The 23,152-nt window shown below is 37.3% G+C and overlaps 1 protein-coding gene across 3 annotated transcripts in view; it reads right to left on the reverse strand.

The window, feature by feature from the left end:
- Nucleotides 1-23,152, reverse strand: part of LOC145684067 (uncharacterized) — a 457,866-nt gene that overhangs the window by 97,468 nt on the left and 337,246 nt on the right. For all 3 annotated transcript variants that reach the window (XM_081755919.1, XM_081755926.1, XM_081755936.1), the window contains 3 exons: nucleotides 14,873-15,002; nucleotides 9,796-9,973; nucleotides 5,173-5,321 (listed from right to left, as the gene is read on the reverse strand). In XM_081755919.1, the coding sequence (XP_081612045.1) occupies nucleotides 5,173-5,321; nucleotides 9,796-9,973; nucleotides 14,873-15,002 (457 nt within the window). The remainder of the gene's footprint in view (nucleotides 1-5,172; nucleotides 5,322-9,795; nucleotides 9,974-14,872; nucleotides 15,003-23,152) is intronic.

The raw sequence follows: 23,152 nt of genomic DNA on the forward strand, positions 1-23,152 counted from the left end.
TGTGTATCATGTATTGGATGTGCTGAAGATGTGATATATCTCGGCTAAACGAATGAAACATACACCATTGGATAATAAAAAGTCAAACGTTTCAAACGATATCACATGGTGGGAGCAAAACTATAGTGCGGTATAGGCATATCCCAAAATCCAGTGGGGCACGTAATATCCCATCAAGAGTGCCATTCGAAACGGGGACGCGGCAGAAGTCCTAAAATGCAGAAGTCCTAAACGGCATTAGACCTAAAATGCACAAGTCCTAAAAATTATTTCGCGGCACAAGTCCTAAATGGCAGAAGTCCTAAAATGCAGAAGTCCTAAAGTGCAGAAGTCCTAAAATTTAGGTCTAGTGCCCATATTTTTAGGACTTCTGCACTTTAGGACTTCTGGATGTCACCCATTCGAAACTCCAGACTTTCACTTTTCTAGTGATGTAACTTCTATTCGCCTAAGTTAATAATTGGCTGAGATATTGACAAATAAAATAAGGGGTATTATAGGCCTAAAATGGGACTAGTAGCACCATATATCATCCTAGCGGCGAAAATTGGAACTATATTTGCTCATTCGAAACTTTGGACTTTGCGCCATCTATTACATAAATTTAATTGCCATAACTCAATATTTCTTGGCTTGCTTTGGGAGTAATACTGAAATATACAAATAAATAAATATTGACAACCCTGAACATTGAAATCGGCAAGTATGAGCCAAAAATAAAACTTATTGCAGAAAAATAAAAGTAATACAATTGTTCAACATCCCCACGCATTTATCAGACCTAAAGTCACCAAATATTAGCAGACTGAACTGTAAGTTATATTTTTTGACTCAGGAGAGAGTGCTTTTTAAAATGATACTATTTTTTTTTCGAAATTCTAAAATATGACTAAATATTGAAAATTTCGACAGGTAAGTCCTCCTACAAACTATCATCAACATTTTGTCTTTTTAATCACTTAAATACTTTCGCGTTTTTAATTATTTTCCTCCAGTTTTCTCTATCTTGATCGTCCTCTATTCTCCATTCTCCTTTTCCTTTCATCACACCTTGAGCTTCCCCTTTTTCCTTTTACCTGTTACTTCCATCTCCAATTTTCTCTTATATAGTCACCGTTTCTTCGTTCTACATGTCCCAGCCATCTCAGCTTCCATTCTTGAAACATTTTACTCAAAGGTCCCATCTTAACAACACCTCTTACACAATCGTTCCTTATTCAATCCTTCCTCGTCACACCACACATCCATCTTAATATTCTCATCACTCCTTACATCATCTTTCTCTGGGTCTTGTGATTGTTCAGGTTTCACAACTGTACATTATTGACAATCTTATTACTGTTTTATGTTACGGCCTTGCAAAATGCAATTTACTTCATTGTGAGACAGCATCCGCTCATCCTTTTTCAGTTTAGCTGATTGTATTCTGTGTTGGCTTTCTGTATGTAATCCACCACCCTGGCCGAGGTACGATACAAGATAATTAAATTTCGAGGTAGGTAGTAGTTGTACGAAGCTCTCGTCTTCTTTGTTGAGTGTCATACCTTGTCTTTGTTCTATTTACAATCATGTTCCTCTCTTCCAACACCCTTCTCCATTCTTCTTTAGCTTATCTTTGGATGTTTCACATATAACTTCCTAATTTTATACGCGCGAACAGCATCCTTTTTACTTCCTACGCCAACACATTCATTGCTAAATTGAATAAATACGATCTGAGAGTTGATTCCTAACACATGTCAACTTCCACAGGGAAACCTTCTCTCATACCCATATTACACTTAACTTGGATCTTTGCTCCCTCGTATATGTTCTATGTTTTTCAGAAACCTCTTTCTCTCTCACACTTCATCCTTGTTTATGTCTAAGCACTCTATGGAAAAGAGGTGCAACTCGTCTTGCATTTCCCTAAATCGTTCCGTGAAATGCCCAAGCGCAAAGATCTCGTCAATTGTCCCTCTTTCTGGAATGAAACTAAACTGATTCTCTACAACACTCGTTTCTTGTCGTATCCTTCCTTCAACAATTATTTTCCAGATATTCATACTTTAAGACATTCAGTTAATTCCATTGCAATAAGTAAGACATTACCTTTACCTTTCTGACCTTTCTTCCATTCATCTGGGATCTTCTCCTGCTTCCACAACTTTTTCATTATATAATATATTTATCCCTTCTTTGCCCAGGCTTTTACAAACGTCTACTAAGATTCGATCAGCACCCACTGCTTTTCCGCTTTTCAATTTCCTAATTGCGTTTTCCACCTTTATTCTGCTTAACACATCTACCTCTCTTTTTGTTGCCATTCCATCCTCATATATTTTCCTTTGGTTCTCCTTATAGTAGTTTCTTAAAGTAACCTCTCCATAGGTCCTGGATCAACTTTTGGTCCTGTAGCACATCTCCTTTGTTTTGTATTTAGGGATGCGCACGAGTCGAGTCGAGTCGAGATTTAAGCCTGTCTCGACTCGTCTCGAGAAAATGTTGTCTCGACTCGAAAATATCTTTCTGTCTCGACTCGACAGTTTTTGTCTCGACTCGACTCGAATTCGATACGATACGAGACGTCACGAAATTCAAGTTGAGACAAAATATACGAGTTAAAATATACGTACATTGGCCAGAATATTATGACTACCTACCTAATTGTCAGTATGTCCATCGTTGGCACAGATAACAAAGGCGACGCGTCTTGGCATGGATGCAATGATCCTTGGTAGGTCGCTGGAGAGAGTTGGCACTACATGTGCACACACAGGTCACCTAATTCCGGGGAGGGGGACGATGCGCTCTGACGTCTCGTTCAATCACATCCCAGATGTGTTCAATTGGGTTCAGATCGGGCGAGTTGGGGGGTCAGCACATCACTTGGAACTCGCCCCTGTGTTTCTCGAACAACTCTATCACACTCCTGACCTTGTGACATGGTGCATTATCTTGCCACTACCGTTGGGAAACATGGTCGTCATGAAGGGATGTACGTAGTCTGCAAGCAGTGTGCGATACGCTTCGGCCGTCGTGGTGCCTTGCTTGAGCTCCACTAGATACATGGATGCTCACGAGAATGTTCCCCAGAGCAAAATTAAGCCGCCGTCAGCTAGCCTCCGTCCCGCAATACAGGTGTCAAGGAGCTGTTCCGTCGGAACACGACGGATTTCGAACCCTTTCATCGCCATGATGAAGAAGGTATCGGTATTCATCAGACAATGCAATGCTCTGTCACTGCGCCAAGGTCCAGTGGCGATGGTCACGTGTTCATTTCAATTGTCGTTGCCGATGTCGTTGTATTAACATTCGCACATGGATGGGTCTTCGTCTCCGGAGGCCCATCGTTAGGAGTGTTCGGTGCACTGTGTTTTCAGACACACTTATACTTTGCCCAGCATCAAAGTTTGATCTTATATCAGCCACAGTTCGCTGCCAGCCCTGTTTTATCAGTCTGCCCAGCCTACGACGTCCGACATCTGTAATGAGGTGCGGGACGCCCAACCCCTCGACGCTTGGACCTCGTTTTCCCTTGGTTTCGCCACTTGTTGAAGACACTTACCAGAACACTCCTCGAACACCCGACAAGTCCTGCGGTTTCCGAAATTCTTGTACCGAGTGTTTGTGAGTGAACACTTTCTTCAAAGTAATATTAAAAATTATAGAGAGATTCTCGAGATATTCGAGTCGACTCGAAATTTTTACCAGCAGTTTCGATCTACTCGTGTCGGAATACGCTTGTCTCGACTCGTCTCGAATTTCACAAAGTGTCTCGATTCGAATCTCGACTCGTGCGCATCCCTATTTGTATTTACCTGCTTAAGAGCCTGCTTTACTAAAAATAATACGAAATTTACCATTTTTCTTTTGCTTGATTATTCATCAGTGAAAGGAGATAATGAAATGCAAGTCACCACAATCATAGATAATGCTATTCTACAACAGAAAATATGAACCTGAAGAATGTTGAGTGTTGCAATCCATAGAAATGACAGTGTTGCCAGAAAAACATTTTCCCTAAAATCTAAGTTAAGAAAGCGAGTAGAGGAGTGAATTCAACTGCATTTGATTACGTATCATGTTGTTTTGGTTTCTTGTGAACTACTTTTTAATTAACACTATTATTTAGTTTTAATAACTGTATGTTAAATCTATTTTGTTTATTACAAAATAAATACAACTTTTATTTAAAAAGTAGTTCACAGGAAACCAAAACAATATGATACATAACCAAATGCAGTTGAGTTTGTTCCTCTACTCGCTGCCTTAACTTAGATTTTAGGGAAATTGTTTTTCTGGCAACACTGTGATTTCTATGGATGGGAACACTGAACATTCTTCAGGTTCATATTTTCTGTTGTAGAATAGCATTATCTATGATTGTGGTGACTTGCAGTTCATTATCTCCTTTCATTGATAAATAAACAAGCAAAAGAAAAATGGTAAATTTTGTATTATTTTTAGTAAGACAGGCTCTTAACTAACGTGGTGTGCTTGGATTATTCGTCTGTATCCATCTTTCTGTTCTATACGCCTCGTCCATGGACTTTGCTTTTGGTATTGACACGGCTGTTTATGGCCTTCTAATTTGCAAGCTTGTATGTCTTCCATGTTGTTTGTTTCATTTTATCTTTTCTTCATCTCTCTCTTATACTTTATTGCCACTTGTACTCCCTCGTTCCACCACCAAATCTCTTTCCTCTGTGTTGTGGTCCCTTTCCTGATGTTTTCTCCAACACTTCTCCTACTTTGCTCATGGCATGGCTATTCAACTTCCAGTATGGTTGCATGTCTTCTACCGATTTTATTTGTTGTAGAACCTTTTCTTCTTTGGACTTTCTTCATTTAGTCTCTGCCATTTTATCCTCTGTTCACACTGTCTTATGTGTTTTACATATTTGTACACTATTATCTCACAATTTGCAATCAACAATTTATGTTTCACTTCCTTAAAGTGTGCTTTGCGGCACATATTTTAATATAGTCGAGAGCCGGTTGGTTCGCTTCTCGAAATAGGCGTTGACAATAGGTAGATCGAATGCAATTGCATGATCTATGGAAAGCTTAAATTAGGCATTGGGTTCAATGATAGCATGGTTGCTCACGGACACGGAATATAATGTAATATATGAAATTATTCACTATGTTAAGTACTGTAACACTAAGAAATTCCCTATGAACTCTTACCCTCAACGTTGTACCTAAATTGGCACGTCCTCAGTGGGTGACCTCGATGTGAAATACGAACTACCATCACGTGAGTTCCTTCACCTGCCAAAGATCCAGGCTGAGGGCCGTAGATTATGTCGAAATTGATGATGGAAGGAGTAAGAGATCTGTAAATAAATAAGTAAATAAATAAATAAATAAATAAAGATTGGTGCCAGGATGCCACTTATGTAGCTAAACTACAATTAAAATTAAAGTGAGTTTATCTCCTTAATAATTTATGAAGCCTCAGCTATTATGAAGTCTGAGCTATAAATGTCTTTCTTTGGGGGGGGGGGGAATTCAAAATTAGAGTTTATTCACTGAAATTAAAATTTAATCTTATACATGTACAACGGCTGGATTCAAATTGGCATACGTGCTAGGACCTTCGTTTTGGTACTATGGTCTTCAAAAAGTTTCATTTTTTCTGTATTTTTAAAAAGTAAATAAAATGAAATATTTCAGTTTAGTGTCCCACGATCACAACCTTTCTATGTTAAAGGAGACGATGATTGACCATGTCGGTCCCGGCGTCCCCCACAGGGGACATAATATATGACGGTATTATTCTTTCTTTACAACTTTAAAATCAGACTGGCAACATTGAAAGCTGTTTACAGGGCATGATCCATTTATGATCATGCCCTGTAAAAAGTTTTCAATGTTGCCAGTCTGATTTTAAAGTTGTAAAGAAAGATTAATACCGTCATATATTATGTCCCCTGTGAGTAGGGTGACCAACCGTCCCGTAAAAACGGGATTGTCCCGTTTTTTCACTATCATTCCCGGTGTCCCGAAAAAATCTACCGGGATGCCAAAATGTCCCGTATTTACATTGGGTACACAAAAAACTTTCCAATTGCTAAAATTTTCTAATTTATTTTATTATTTTATAAGCTATGTTATTATATTGGAATATATCACATTACTGAACAACGTCATTACGACATTTGCGATGGTGGATGTGATGGCTGCACTGTTTCTCCTCCCAGGCCTCCACACTGCAAGATTCCTATTCCGCAAACGACAGTGCAAGGGACTGAAAGCCTTATAGAAAAAAAAAAGAAAAAAAAACCTAGTTACCTGTTTTGTGCTTAGATGATTGAGGTGCTACCATCAGTACAGTACAGTGTTTCCGTGATTTGACTATGATGTATCGTAGTTGTAAGTGAAATAATGTTTAAAAGTAAGAAAAAGCAAATAATGGAAGTTGGAATCCAATGTTGAGAGTTTGTTATAAATTCTGCCGGTGACAGATTTGATCACTCCAGCCGCAAACTCGATACGTCGAGTAATATTATCTTCGATCAGAGAGAGTCAAACTTCAAATCAAATAGGACGTGTTGCGTTGTTTTTATTGTGAAAACGAATTGTTTATTCTGTTACGTTCCGAGCTATCTGCTTAACAATGCCTAAGCGTGTATGCAAGTTTAAGGGGGAGTATTCTAAAGAGTGGAACTATATTATAAAAGGATGCTAAGACAATGAAGCCAAGTGCACAGTTTGCAGCAGTGTTTTTAGTATTGGACACGGTGGTCCTTCAGACATACAACACATCAAATCAGTGAAACATACATGAACGGACTGAGTGCGCCAAGTTGCAGTAAGTCTCTTAACAATTATTTTGTAAATCAAGAATCAAATGAAGAAAGAAAAGTGAGAGCTGCTCAACTAACTCAGCTACCATACAATTAAAACACCATCACAATTTTCGGTCAGAAGATTGTAATAATAAATTCAACAGTCCTATGTCTAGTGACTCGTCAATCGCATCGAAGTTCAGCTCTGCCAGAACAAAGCAATCGGCCCTGATAATTGGTGTTTAGCTCCATTTAGTTTGAAAACTAGCATTGACGAGAAAAATAAATGCCCCTTTTATGACATTTCAACAGATGCGAGAAATCATAAAGCTATCAAAATCTTTCCTCTTGTAATTCAGTTTTTTTTTTTTTTTTTTTTTTTTTGACATAAACGAAGGGGTAAAGCCAAAGTTGCTTCCTTGCTCTGTGAAACGTCAGACGAAATATCTAGTTTCTGCTTGAACTGTACTGACGAGTTTAAATTAAATAAAAAACAGTGACATTGTGTTTTGTGGTGAAAATACAAACAAAAATTATGGTGGTTTGAATAGACAGGGAAAATGTAATGTGTTTACAAAATTAAAGGCTAATTTACATGCAAATATTGAAGGTGTGGGTTGTCCAGGACATGTCTTACAAAGTCTTACAGAACTGCTCAGATACAGCTGCTGATAGACTAAGTTGTGACATAGAAAGTAATTTGTCAACTGCTCTTCCCTTATTTCTCTATATACACGGTATGAACAGAGAGGAAGTGCAAGAAGTATTATGAAGGTCAATTATGCATTGGAAGGCATGCTTAAAGCTGTCTAAAAACAGGTAAAATATAGTGTTGCTTACTTCAAGGAGAAAAGTATTGAAATAAATGATTCTTTACTTTCCGATCAAATGGCTTCGCTGAAGGATTTTGTTAGTAATAATATAAATGAGTGGAGCGAGGAAGATTTTTAAAAAGAAAAAAAAAAGGAAGAAAAAAACACTTCACTAACATGAGAAGTGGGTTTGTTTTTTCAAACCCATACTAGGTCTGAACAGCATTCTGAAGTTTTAAAGATACGCCAATATGTGTTTGCGATCCTTGCCCGTAATGGCAATACTGAAAGAATATTTTCGCTCATGAACATTCAATGGACAGACGAAACAGGATGAGAGTGAAGACCCTTTCTGCAATTCTTCAAGTATTATACAATTTCAAAATGGACTGTTTTATCTTTTATTACTTTGTATTAGAAAAGAAGTTTTAAAGATGGCTAGGACAATAGCTAAGTATTCTCATGAATGTACCTCATGTTCTCATGTTAATAATAGATAAATGTTTCATATATTTTAGTAATGTTTTCAAATATTTCATTATTTTATATTTTCATTTTTTGTTAGCTGCTGATAGTTACTTGTTATTTAATTAATTCCACAACCTTTTCAATAGGTTTGAAAACGAAAAATTGTAAATTTGTCCTTTTTTTTTATCAGAGATGCAAAAAGAAAGAGAAGGGAGAGGCTAAAAAATACATTTAGGGGAGCAACCTATCCAAAAATAAAATGCGTCCCGTTTTTTCTAGTTGACGATTTGGTCACCCTACTTGTGGGGGACGCCGGGACCGACATGATTAAGACAAATGAATGATGAGAAAGAATTGGTGGAATGAAAAATTGAAAAAAAGGGGGAGTACCCGAGAAAACCCACGGACGCTATGTTGTCCACCACAAACTTACTTGGCCGGGGATCCAACCAGGGAACCCATGCACCAGAGGTAAGCACTCTACCACTGAGTTCCCCCTATTTTTTAAAAAGGCGAAGCTATTTACCTCAAGAAAGCATAACCTTCATACGAGGGTTAGTCGAGGCATAAATTTCCCATATTTCCTCAAGAATCCAAATATATGTTACCAGTATCCTGTAATAATGCAGATATATATCTTTTTTATTTTGCAGTGTATAAACCGTTTTGTAGCGTGTAGGTGGCGCCAATGTAGTAATGTGTGGATTGAAGAAAAAGCAGAGCAGCGACTTTGTGCCTGACATGAAAAGAAGAGATGCTTTGTAAACATGAACTACGGAGGAATTACGGGCTGTTTGCTCGTTGCGAATCGGTATGTGGAAACTTTGAAGAAGGTCAGGTTTGCGATCTCTTTTTGTTTTGAAGAAGGTAGCGTCTCACCACCATTGAAGACGTGGAAGCTTCTATACACATTTAGTTCTGCGGGAAGGGGTTGCCTAAAGCGGTGCAGTGCGGTAAGTGCAGATAACTTTTGTCTTGAATAAGATTCTCTGCAAATGATGGACTAACGGATAATTATTTTCTGACAATATCTCGTATAATTCACTGAAATGGTATACAAGAGAACAGGCATCTTCCCCAGATAAGAGAACAGGCATCTTCCCCGATACGAAAATAGTACTTATCTTAATGAAAATTATAACACAGTGTCTATCAATCACAGAAGAGTGTTAAATGACATGATATCTTTGTACAAAATAGTAAATAACCAATTAAATAGTAAGGATTTTGTCTCTGTCTTTCATCTCAGAGTATCCAATGGATACATACGCGTGGGCAATAGAAATTTCTTTCATTGTAAGAAATCTGGAACAAATGCAACAAAACAGTCACCAACGTGGAGGATGGGTGCAGTGTAAAACAAACTGCGTAAATGTGAAAATGTTCTGGATGTACACGGTATGAGTCAGGGTAGATTTCGCAAATATATTACAGCTATTCTATGTAGCTCTGAAATGAACAATGTAATTGGGTAGAACTATCTGCTGTGTTCTTAAATAAATAAATAAAAACAAGAGTTAAGGTTGTCTAGTCTCAGAAAATATATCTGTATCTAATGGAAAAGCTCTGTCTCGTCTCATGAACATCCCTAATAATATTGTAACAATTATGACTCTGAAGAATGTATGACCAAACAAACGTTTATTTTGTTCATATTTATTTATGCGTTTAACCACTACATTTAACCAGTTTTTGACTCAAATTTAGTACTTGTCAACATTTTTTAAAAATGTATTTACCTGTCACATATTTTGATTTCTGGTAGCGAGACAACGGCGCAGTTGGTTCCTTTGCTTGCGACCACCGTCCTGTCCTTGGGACATCGAATGCACCCTAAATTATCTCGAGAAAGAGTTGTCGGCATGTCCTGAACTACATTGTTATTCCCATCTACTGTAGATGGTATATACACATAGCCTGTAAGAAAAATAATATTATGTACCACAGTGAATCATTTATTAAAGTGCATTAAAGTGCATTTATTTACAAATTGTATCCAATCCTTCGCTGTTAACAGCTTTTGTGCCACTGTTGTGAGTAAATGTGTCACTGTTAAGAATGTATATGTCACAGTTAGTCACTGTTAGGAGCATGTGTCACTGTTAGGGGTGTATGTGTCACTGTTAGGAGTAAATGTGTCACTGTTAAGACTGTGTATCACAGTTAGTTACTATTAGGAGTATGTGTGTCACTGTTAGGCTATGCGTGTCACTGTTAGGAGGATATGAGTTACTGTTAGGAGGATATGCGTCACTGTTAGGAGGACATGAGTCACTGTTAGGACTAAATGTGTCACTGTTAGGAGTACATTTGTCAGTGTTTGGAGTAATATGTCACTGTTAAGACTGTGTATCACAGTTAGTCACTATTATGAGTATATATGTCACTGTTAAGAGTGTATATATCACTGTTAGGAGTAAATGTGTCACAGTTAAGAGTATGTGTGTCACTGTTAGGAGTATACGTGTCAGTGTTAGGAGTAAATATGTCAATGTTAAGACTATATCACAGTTAGTCACTATTGGGAGTATGTGTGTCACTGTTACGAGTGTACCCGTCACTATTAGGCTATGCGTGTCACTGGTAGGAGCATATGAGTCACTGTTAGGAATATGTGTGTGTGTCACCGTTAGAATGACTGGTTGCTCGATTTGGTGCTTACGGTCTAGTCTATGCTTGCTTCTCAATCGTGAAGTTCTTGATTCGAATCTCATAGTCGGCCATTCTAATTCTTGGTTGTTTTCAAGAATTAGTATGTAAAATTACATTTTGGCTGTAAGCGGAACAATAAATATTTTGTTGTTGTTGTTGCAACATTCGTATAGGCTACAGACTTTTACAGAACTGTCTATGAAAGCTCGGGCTTCTTGATAATTTGATTCTGTAGAGAGTCAAAGTGTGTTTTATATTAGAATAATGTATAATTCATACAATATATAATATAAATAGAGAATAATATATAAGATGTAATTTATCCTTTTATCTCTTGTATTATTTGTAATATTCTTTGTATTGTGTTATTATTGTAAATTAAGACTAAATTAATTGTAAAAACTCTTATAATTAGGGATATCATCCCTGATGGAATTAGATACTTAAATAAATATTAATTAACATACACAACTGACTAGCTATGTAGAGATGCTATATTTACACAATTCTTGTATACATGTGACCTCTAATCTAATCTAAACTACTTGTCAATTCTAGCTCCTAATTTCTAGTTTGTCTTAACCGAAAGAAACCGAATAACTTATCCCTGAATTATTGGCTTAGTGGTCCCCGTCCAGCTACGTTAGGGTAAGCGGGCTAGAACCTCCCTTTGGTCAATGTATATATATATATATATAAAACTTTGTAGAATGCTATTGTAGTATTGTAGTTAGATATTGTAGTTAGAAATATATTTTTGGTACTATTAGTTACATAGACAATAGCCAAGTCAGCCTAACTTTTGTTTCCAAAACTTCTGAATTTTAATATTTGGTTTTAAGGTTAACTCGCGAGGCATCGGTGAGAAGTTACTGAGAAATCAGAATTTCATTTCATCAATTCTTTGTCATTTATCATCCCTTCCCTTACAGATATAGGCAGGGATGAATTCAGGGGGTAGCCCGGGGGAATTTCCCCCCGAAGAAAATTCATTCCACCCGGAGAAACTCAAAATTTCAATCACAAAATGTAGAAATTACTTCACTCAAACTCCCCTCCCCCCGAGGAGTTCACATTTCCCTCCCCGGGTGAAAATGTCTGAATTCAACATTGGATACAGGACACAATTTCTGGACGTTAAATTGAAGATTTATTTCCCTTACAACTTTCAATAATGTATTCTGATTAGTTCAATTAATACTGATAGAGCCTACGTAAATATTTTAGTGAAGATTGTGAAAAAAAAATATAAAGAAAAATTAGTTGTGAAGTAAATCCAAAGTTCTTTGTCTCTGAACATTGTTTTCTGGGACAACAATTTTCAGGTAACTTCCTACTAATTATGAATTGTTCTGCGATCAAACATAAGTTGGATTTTAAGATACTGTACAAGAAAAGGTCTTTAAACGACCTTTCTTTCCAAAGCTGACATCCATAAAATGAGCAGCAGGATTGACGTATCTAAAGGGGGAAGACAAACAATATGTAAATACACTTAAGTCTTATGTTTGAAGACGCTTCTTTAAGTTAAAACCTTTAAACGGACTTTCCCTCTTCTTTCCGGATGCGACGAATGACATTTAGAGATTGGTCAATTAAGCCGTGACATAATCTTGACACAACGAATCATCGTGTAAAACATCATTTGTTACTCCGAAGTCGCCGTCGCCACATCGAAACTCTTGCTTATTCAATAAGCTTTATCTGACAGCCATCTTACCATTGAAATTTGTTCCACGTCGCTTTCCCTCGTTAACAAAGCTTTCATCATCAAAAGATAAAAGGACCCAGCACAAAGACAAAATACTTCTTTACATGAAACACACAACAGGTCCCTAGCTCCATCTATTCTTTTGATGTGTGTGACACAAATATGTATTGCAAGATCTCCAAGGCAAGTGTTGCGAATCTACAAACGCATGTTAGAGAGATTGCATCATAGCTCCACGAAATAAAATGTGAAACAACTTTTTATCTTCTTTCTTTCCAGATTAAGGAACGACATGATCATAGTTGCTAAAGAGCAGTGAGGAGTGATGTATCGATAAAATCCCAATGAAAAATTACTACCAGAAATCTAACATTGTGTTGATCGGAATGATTATAACATACCTAAATCACGAAAAAATGATTTGCTTCACAAGCTTTGATAACTTCGTAGAAGACAAGTTGGTCACTCTGGGAGAAGTTGCGTTGCTAAACAATAGTAGCAGTTCGTGAATAGATCGAACAGTAAATCTGATTAAAGAGACGTCGCAATTAATTCAGCTTGTTAGGCACTTTTTTTTTTAAATATCTGGATAAGAAAGAGATTCAAACATTTGGAAAACTGTATAGTAAGAAAAAAAATATGTTGATGTTTACAACAATCTGTGGTCTAGCATCACAGTTGGCATATTATAATACACGGTTAATTCAAATGTAAAGGTGACGAGAGCTCCTAATGATCTCGTACATTTATATGTGAAAAATACTTCCCCCAAATATTATTGAAGCCGGTAAATTCTGCTTGAAGAAGACCTTGGACTGTGAAAGACACTAATCTATCCACAGTTCCATAGCTGGGCATCCAAAACGTTCACCCTTGAACAGGGGCTCACTCACGGTGGTGTGCACTGGGTCCGGACCCCCCCCCAACCAATTTCATAACTCGACGAACATTTGTAGACTTTCTTAACGTAATTATACTTGTTTAACACAGAAATGATTGTTATAGGCTAGAGATTTGATTTTACGCCTCATCAGGGGCGGATCCAGAACGGACTTCTGGGGGGAGGTGGGTTGTAATACTGCTACTTAGAGCTACTTTAAAGAGCTCCAAACTCTGGGATGGGTTTTATTTATATATAAAATAAGAAAGTTTCCTCTTCTTGCGGGGGGGCGATGACCCCAATCTCCCCCACCCCTGGATACGCCCCTGCGCCTCATTTGTACTATTTTTTTCTTATACAAATAATCTAGGTCTAACTTTCTTTTTAAATATAACTGACAGCAATTAACAATTGCTTATCGTCTTTTCGGGTGCAGAATAAGACAGGTTCAATATTACATAGACGTATTCAACCTCGCCTAAAAGAAATACTTAGGACCCTTTCCAGCAAACATTTCAGGGTGTAAATCTGTCCTTGAGGCATATCTTGAAGAGGAGAACAAATGGAATCCCGAATTACATGTTTGAGTATTCCAGCGCCTACTAGGAAAATGGGTATAGAAGAGCAGGAGGTTATTGAGACAAGTCAGGCCGAGAATGGTACCATTCCCCGATGAAATATTGATTGTCATAGTGCCTTTCGCGCTAAGAAATGACCCAAGTTTTACGTCCCACGATTATGCCGGCCAGTCTAAAGGAGACGGTGATCATGAGAAATGAATGAAATTGTGGAATGAAGAAAGTGGGAGGAAACGGGAGACACAAAGCTCACTTGGCGGGAGTCGGGATCGAATCCGGAATCCCATGCACCAGAGGTGAACGCTCTACCACTGAGCCACTGCGGCCCCACCTTTCGTGCGAAGAAACCGTATTGCAACGAACTGTGGAGCACGACCAGGATCAAATGAATTTCCCACTGCTATGTTTCGTATGGCGCAGAAACATGAACATTACCCAAAAATAATGGAAAACAACTGAAAGCTTTCTAAATGTGGATGGGGAGAAGAATGAAGAAAACTAGCTGGGTCGAGCGGTAAACGAATAAGAGGGTGTTACAAATGGTGAAGGAGAAAATACTATTAAAAAGAGGAGGAGAAACTGGTTGGGACATTGGATAAGAAGGAAATTTATGTGACGTGTCAGAGGGTATGGTGGCAGGAAAGAAAGGGAGAGGACGAAGGAGACTAAATTAATGGACGATATCAATATAGAAAAGTCACACGTGAAGACGAAGAGATTAGAGGAAGACCTTGGAGCATGGAAGGTTCTGAGTTGTGGCAAGTAACCTGCCAATAATTACAGAATACCTATGATAATGGTGAATGTAATGCCATGAGTTCACCTTCACAAGTTCACTAGACAACTTAGAGTGTTCAACTGAACAGCAATACAACTGACATTATTCTTCATCATACTTGCTGCTTTGTGGCTGCATGACGAATAACTTGAAATTGATCATTACATAGAAGTAATTTTTTAAAAAAATAAAACAAGAAAAGACAAAAAACACTCACCAGAATCTGATCGACTGTTCCTCCCATCCAAAAGCACCGTGTGAAGTTGGTAACGACGTCGAGATGCGTCTAAGGCACGAACTTGGGAATTAGGATTCACAACTGTTGTTTTAACACTTCCTCGGTAGGCCTAATGGAAACAAAATTGATCAATAATACAAATGTTATTTAATTTAGAACAAACCAATAAATTTTGTTACAGAAATTACTAAACTGTACAAGTTTGTTTCACCAGGTATATTTATCATTAGATTTATGCAATTGCTGTAAGTGACATTACAATGATCTTTAGCCGCGTATTATTAATAATGATATGATCCCGTGTTTCCCACAAAATATCTGTCCACATTAGTTTTTCTCTCAATATTTGCCTTATCTAAACCATAAGGCAAATATTGCAAATGTTTAAACGTATGCATATCTAGCAGCGCAGATATTGGCCTCAGAATAATAGATAAACAACGTTGCGCTGGGTCAACACATATCGAAACAACTCCATTTTTAAAATAAATTTTTACTTGGAAACATTTTATATTTTGAATCATTGATTTTTGAAGTGATTTTATTTCAGATATGCTTTTATACCATGATATTCAACGCCAGAATATTGGTGTACTAACAATCATTTACTAATGGAAAATTTAATACAGAAACAGGCGATTTCAGCTTCGGCTGCGTCATTGTGTGATGCAGTCAAACTATAACTTGTGTATACAATGAATATATGAAAACAATGTGGTCGATAATGCCAAAGCGCGGTGACCATTTAGTATTAATCCATTAAGTTTTGAGAACAGAACAGTTGGCCCAACAGTGAGAAACAGTAGGTTAGCTAATTGGCAAAGTTGACCTTTTATTGCAGTTGGCAGTTTTGCCGAGCGTTTGCCACCCAATTCAACTGCCAACGTATCACTACAAAAGAAGTGAAATTGCCACTGAAAGAAGTAAAATTACTGGATAAATTGTGGCAAGTTGTTGGCTGGTCAATATAAACTGTTGGATAAATGATGGTAATGTTGTTGGCTGGCCAACATAAACTCTTAGATAAATGACAGTAAATTGTTCATTGGCCAACACAAATTGTTGGATAAATGATGGTAAATTGTTTGTTGGCCAACATAAACTGTAGGATAAATGACAAGAAATTGTTGGTTGAGCATCATAAACTATTGGTTAAATGACGGCAAATTGTTGATTGCCCAACATACACTGCAAACTACGTTGAACCAACGTACTGTTTTCAACTTTAGCTTTGCAATCATTATCAATCTACGACCATGTCGAACATTAGCCTACTATTCATTCCAGATAGGCTGATAGGGAAAGAAAACAAATTCCTCTTCTCCCAACCTCACTACCACTACACAAAGAGAAAACAAGTTGATGATCTTGATAGAAAGGATAACCTTTTTTAAGATACAATATCGTGTGAAATTAAAATTTTACTCCCATTCGTCTGCACCTGATGCTGGAAAGGCATTGCTGTTACTTCTACCCAATTTTATACCCCAGTATCAACCATTACTAATTTTTTTTAAATTTTTGTCTTTAAAAGAAGTATTGATTATTACTTATGTACTAAAGGTTTGCATTTAGTTTTTTTTTTTTTTTAATTGAATGTCTAGAAATAAGAACTCATTCGTTATAAAGTTAATTTATAGCTTTTTTCTTTTATTTTTAATACAGGCCTACTGTTCATCTCATTAATTATGATATAAAGTGTGAACGTGAAATAAAAGCAAGAATAGGAATGGCAAAAGGAGCCTTTGGGAGGAAGGAAAGTGTGTTTTGTGGGACTTTGAATAAAGAGTTAAGAAAAAGACACATAAAATGGTTTGTGTGGAGTATTGTACTGTATGGGGCAGAAACATGAACATTACACGAAAGTGACGGAAAAGGATTGGAAGCTTTTGAAATGTGGGTATGGAGAAGAATGGAGAGAATTAGCTGGGTCGAGCGGAAAACGAATGAGAGGGTGTTAGAAATGGTGGGGAGAAAAGAACAATTTTAGATATTATGAAGAAGAGCAAGAAGTAGACATTGGCTCAGAAGGAATAGTATCATGAGGGACGTGCTGGATGGTATGGTGGCAAGGAAGGGAGGGAGAGGGCGAAGACGACTACAATTGATGGACGATATCGAAACGGAAAAATCGTACGTGAAGACGGAGAGGTTAGTGGAAGACCGTGGAGCACAGAAGCTTCTCAGTTGCGGCAAGTGACCTGCCAATAATGGCAAAATACCTATGATGATGATGATGATTTTAATGTAGGAACATTTGTTTATATAAGCGCCGGACAAGACACAGCTGTTTCTTCCTATCATTTCAAGTTCCTCTGCCGCTCTGATATTTTCCCATACAAATTTTATTTACCCTTTGATTGCATATTAATATGGTATTATATTATTGTGTGAGTTCAGTGAGTTCCTACTCAATTCCCAACCCTGTCATTGCTTGCAATTTCATTTTCAACCCCGACTTCAAAAAAATAAAATTCTACAGTTGTTCAAATCAATTTACTATTATACTAAAAGACGTGTTTCTTATCTCACTGATACAGAAATATGTAATGAAGTGTTTTAAAATATGTAGACCTATAATGAAAATTATAACTAATTCTTTACATACGTACATTCTATACCTCTGAGTGCAGGGATTGATGATGGAAAATGAAACATAAAAATTCACGTTTATCAGACCACGCACGTGAGCAAGTTGGGTTGAGGGGACTTGTTCTGATTTCTTATCAGCTTATCTGGAATGAACGCTAAAGCCTTCCAAGTGTATTGCTAGGAAATAAATGTAAATTCAGTATAATTTGAAAAGTGAAAACTAAGTTCAAAGGCAGAATTTTCTCTCTTTAATAAATCAAACAAAATTTCCGTCTGGGATTAAAAGCAATGGAGAAAACACAATTAAAAGGCAGGCGCTCAGTCATTTAGAGTGACTTAAAAATTATACGATAATTAACTAACAACTTAAACAAGGGAACAATCTCAACGAAACACGAAAAGAAGAATTTTAGGAATTATGAAAAAAAGAAAAATGGATGAAAATATTGAGATCTTGGCCAAGAATTTTAGGAATGGTAAAAAAAGATTGTGATCTTGTCAATACTAGTTTTTGGACGGGGGCCACACAATTTTTGAGCGGCCCCTAAATTGAGTTTTCGCATTTTTTTTTTTAACGGAATAAGCACATTATACTGAGTTAACTGATAGTTTAGGTTTGGCTACACTGTATGTAGTACTCCAGATATAAGGCCTACAAAAAAAAAAAAAATGCCTGAAATATATTGGATCTTTTGATCCAAAAATGAAATGAAATCTTTGAATTTAACGTCCCACAATTCCGTGCGTTAGGCTAAGGGAGACGATGATTAAAGCTAGGGATGCGCACGAGTCGAGACATGTCTCGAATCTCGACTCGACTCGACTCGAATTCGAGTCGAGATTCGAGTCGAGACACACTTTGTAAAATTCGAAACGAGTCGAGACAAACGTATTTCTCGACTCGAATTTTCGAGTCGAGACTCGAGTCGAGTCGAGACAGCTGCTAAAAATCTCGACTCGACTCGAATGTCTCGAAAATTTTTCTATAATTTTTAATATTATTTTGAAGAAAGTGCTCGCTCAGAAACACTCGGCACGAGTATTTCGGAAACTGCAGGACTTGTCAGGTGTTCGAGGAGTGCTGTGGTGATTGTCTTCAGCAAGTGGCGAAACCAAGGGAAAAAGACGTCCAAATGTCGAGGGGTTGGGTGCCCCCACCTCATTACAGATGTCGAACGTTCTAGTCTGGGCAGATTGGTAAAACAGAACAGGCGGCGAAGTGCGTCGGAACTAAGATCAGAGTTTAATGCTGGGCAAAGTACAAGTGTATCTGAACTAGTTTTGTCAAATTTCCGGAAATTGTGAACCTGTTTTTTTTTTTAAAAAAAACGCTTTTTTCGATTTTCTGAAAAAATTGAAAAAAATAAATATGTTTGTATTAGGTTAATTTTACTAGTAATGATATATTTTTTTTTCAAACACGGGAAAAATTTAAGTTCAAAAATTTCAATATTGCGAATATTAAAAAATAGCACTCGAAAATAAAATTATTCCAATTATTATCTATATATTAAAATACTAGATTTACGCGTATATGTTTTTCCTCACAGAAAAGTTTATATGTTTGTCTCCAATCCTTTCAACAATGAGACCTCGAACCCACAAGTGCTAGAAACGTGCCGTTTTCATTTGTCGATTCCAAATTTTATGTAAATTGTCCAGTTCTAATTGAATATTTTTGTAAAAAAAAAAAAAAGAAAAAAAACATGGCCATTAGTTCTTTATTGCATTTATAGGGGTACACAAGAAGTACTGTGGGGGCGCGGTGGCTCAGTGGTAGGACGTTCACCTCCGGTGCATGGGGTCCCTGGTTTGATCCCAGATCGCGCCGTGTGGACTTTGTGGTGGACAAACACCATGCTCGTGGGTTTTCTCGGGGTTCTCCCGTTTCCTCCCACTTTCTTCATTCCACCATTTCATTCATTTCTCATCATCACCGTCTCCTTTAGCCTAACCGGCATAAAAGTGGGACGTAAAACTAAAGATATCATTTCACTAGAAGTACTGAAATTTTTGAAAAAGTAAAGCATCATACCCTACGAGTTATTTCAACATCACATAGTTGTATATAGGAGTTGTATATCTGTCAGGCGTTTGTTTCATGGCCAAATGATAATGAAAACGAAGGATAACCATTTCTCCAGTTTAAGATTAATCTTCATTGTTTGGAGAGTTTTTTTTCAATAAACACCGTTTATCACTGACATAATTAATTGTGTGTGTACTTTATTTACTTATTAAATAATGCATGCAAATGCATGCATACACGATATGGGCATTCAGTAAATGGATACTTGAAAATTTGAACTCAATTATCTATACAAGCCGGCTACGAGTCTTTTGTTAGCCGGCTACGGGTGCAGTGCAAGCTACTCTTTGGATTGAGCTTCTTACCGGATGTGTAGCCTACCGAAGGACCACACAGATGTTATCGAAACTATTGTGCTTTGTGTTTTTTTGTATGCTTTGGCAGAAAGTTCTGTAGATATCGAAGCCCGCCAGTGAAGCCATATCTAGCATCTTGGTGCTAGATCTAGCATAATTCACTCCCATCCAGCATCTAGCATCTTGACTTTAGCATCTTGGCAAAATCTCATTCTTTCCTCTGGAGAACAGAAAAAGAACGAAAATTTAGATGGCTCACTGAGCGTTGGGAATGACCCTTAGTGCGTTTGCACACGGCAACGATAATATCGGAGGAAGCCCCGATAATATCGGTGTCGGTGTCGGCGTACTTTGCACACGTCGCCGACAATATCGGTGGAAGCCCCGACAATATCGTTGTCGGTGATGAGCGAAGTAAGCGACACACAAAAAATCTCCATATATGAAAACAATTTTTAAAACAAGGACTACAAAAACTGTTCTGAAGAGGTGTGGAGGACGGTACAAAACTTAGAAAAAATAGCCTAAACATGTTTACATTTAACTGCCGTTTTAAATAGATGCTGTAAACATGTCATTTTCGTTTCGATGAGAATTGATGCTGCTATACATTGCAAACTATATTAGTTTTAATTTTTGTTGGAACACTGCTATATATTGTATGCATATTATATTGTTTTCCATGCAATTAACATTAATGCCATAATAGATTAAATGATAAGATTCGAATTAGTAATTCTGTTTTACATTGCTCCATACATACACTGACGCAAATCCCGGGGGGATGAAGGGGACATGTCCCCTCCAATCTTGGAACTGGGGAGATTGTCCCCCCCAATAATCCGATTTGAATTGTGTTTTTTGGGAAAGAAATTTGATTGTGTGCGATCGCCAGAAAGGAAAATGAGATGAAATTAATGTCCACTCAGAATAAGCCTGAAATCTGCCCGCCTCCCAATGTTGAAGACAACTCTGCTCCCCTGATCCTCCACAGCATTGTTTCTCGACTACATAAATAGTTTGAACATCGCTATATATATAATATGGGAACGATCTTACCCGTCCCCCCAATGTTGAAGACAGATTTGCGCTGTTGCATACATACCTGTATTTTCTCGTTTCTTTTTGTCCATGAACTCAAAATCCTGGGCAAGGCTTGCATAAACTTTTCGCCATACTTTTTGCTTTTCAATTCTGTCTTTGAAAGAGTCTGTTATCTTATCCCATATGCAAGGTCTACATTCCACAAGTTCAATAAGTTAAAATATCGAATGGAAAAATTCCTGCCATCTCTAAAAATCTAAGCAAAACTAGAAAGATACGAATGCAATAATACACAACCTTTTCATTCAGTCACTGTAGTTAAACTGCAGAACTCTATCAGGGGGTCGATCCCGGTACAAAGGGGAGAGGGAAAACTTGGATACATAGCTTTGGTCTTTGTTTTCAATTGCCATTCCACAAATTATTTTTTAAAAGGGGGGATTTGGAATAGTTTTGGAAATGAGAGAAAAAATCTGCAACAAGTGAAGCATGAAGTCACACCCCTATTATTGAGATCACAATCAAGAAAATGCCAAATGAGTAACTTGTCTTTGGAGCTTTAGAAAGAGTGTTTGATTGTGCTGGTTTCGTTTCAAAATAATAATAATTCTACTTTGACTTGTCAACAAATATTCTATTCAATCATTGCTTATTGAGTGGAACCGGGAAAAGTGGTCTGCACACAATTCTGATGAAAATAAAAGAAAGTAATAATAATCAGGATTTTTCCATATGCTTATGTTCACACTGTATCAAACTTTGAAAATTATGCTTAAATTAATTTCCAGAATGTATTAAAATTTAAAAGCATTAATAGATTAAAAAATATACCATCAAAGAGAGTGTGTGTGTGTGTGAGAGAGAGAGAAAGAACAAAAATAAAAAAAGGAGTGGAAAATAATCAAGAAATTGGTTATCTAAATTTCCTATATTCTATTTGGTAATAACTATTTAGAGGGAAACCAGTACTCTTCAGACTTCCCACATTTTATATTTATTTAATAAAAGGAATTAGCTACTCCAAAACAGAGACTGTAAAAAAATAATAAGCTGTTCCGAAGTTGTTTATAGGACAAGATAATAATAATAATATTATACAATTGTAATAGAAAAAATGGAAACAACAAAATTCCAAAGACAAGAAACGAAACAAAAATACACAGCGCCTTGTCACTCACTCTCTTCATCTGATCCGCTGGCCGGCCGACATTATCGGTGGCGTGTGCATCCAATCATAAGAAAACACTGCCCCCGACAAAATCGGTGTCGGCGATACCGCCGACAGTATCGGGGGCTTCGCCGACAGCATCTGCATGTCGGAGGATCGGCCGATAATATCGGTGGCGTGTGCAAGCTACGATTTGAATACATTGAAGTCGATTTCACCGCCGACATTATCGGTGGTTCCACCGATATTATCGTTGCCGTGTGCAAACGCACTTAGTTGAAGCGATGGTTGGAGTAATAAAACCAGTTAGTATTTCCGCTGTTGTATTGTTGATTTCACAGAAATGTTCAAAAATAAGCAAAACGTGACTCTGTACAAGACGTTTACTTACCCATAGTTTTATTATTGTCAACTGAACCCTGAGTGTCTGGGATGTTTCTGTCCCTTCTCACTTTACAACTTCAGAGGGGAGGGGGGTATGACCGCTAAAAGAAATGCTTCAGTGCTGCGTCGGAAGCGGCATGTTTTGTATATATTTCTTCCCCTGATTCTCTTTCCAATACAGAGAACCGACTCTTTAAATGAAGAAAGAACCCTGAACATTCCCGAAAATGCAAAAATGAATGATGCGTACAAATAACAAATCTATGGATGAATCAAATAATGCAGATACATGAGAAGATGATGACGTGTGTCTTGTAATTGTTATATTAATATCCACTGGATTAAGTGAAAGTATAAAATGGATTTGATGACTGCCAAATTGACGTCACCTTGGTAAGTCATTATTTTTTAACATTTAGTAATATTAAATTAGATTATAGTTTAGCGTCGTTTTCAGGAGCAAAGCTCTACAAGACGTGAACGTACAGTTTAAAGTCGGATTTGAAACACATGAGCTCCTACCATGAATCAAACCTCGTTCGAGAAAGGCGCATACGCTAACCATATAGCAACGGGGAGCTCAACATTTAGTGATATGTATATTAAGTTGTAAAATTATATTCGTTTAATTTTCACTAATATAATCTTCACAATGTAAAGCATTCGCTAGGCACGTTATCTTGTTT

This window comes from Thermobia domestica, chromosome 1 (assembly GCF_964235325.1).
Source record: "Thermobia domestica chromosome 1, izTheDome1.hap1.1, whole genome shotgun sequence".
Taxonomy (NCBI): domain Eukaryota; kingdom Metazoa; phylum Arthropoda; class Insecta; order Zygentoma; family Lepismatidae; genus Thermobia; species Thermobia domestica.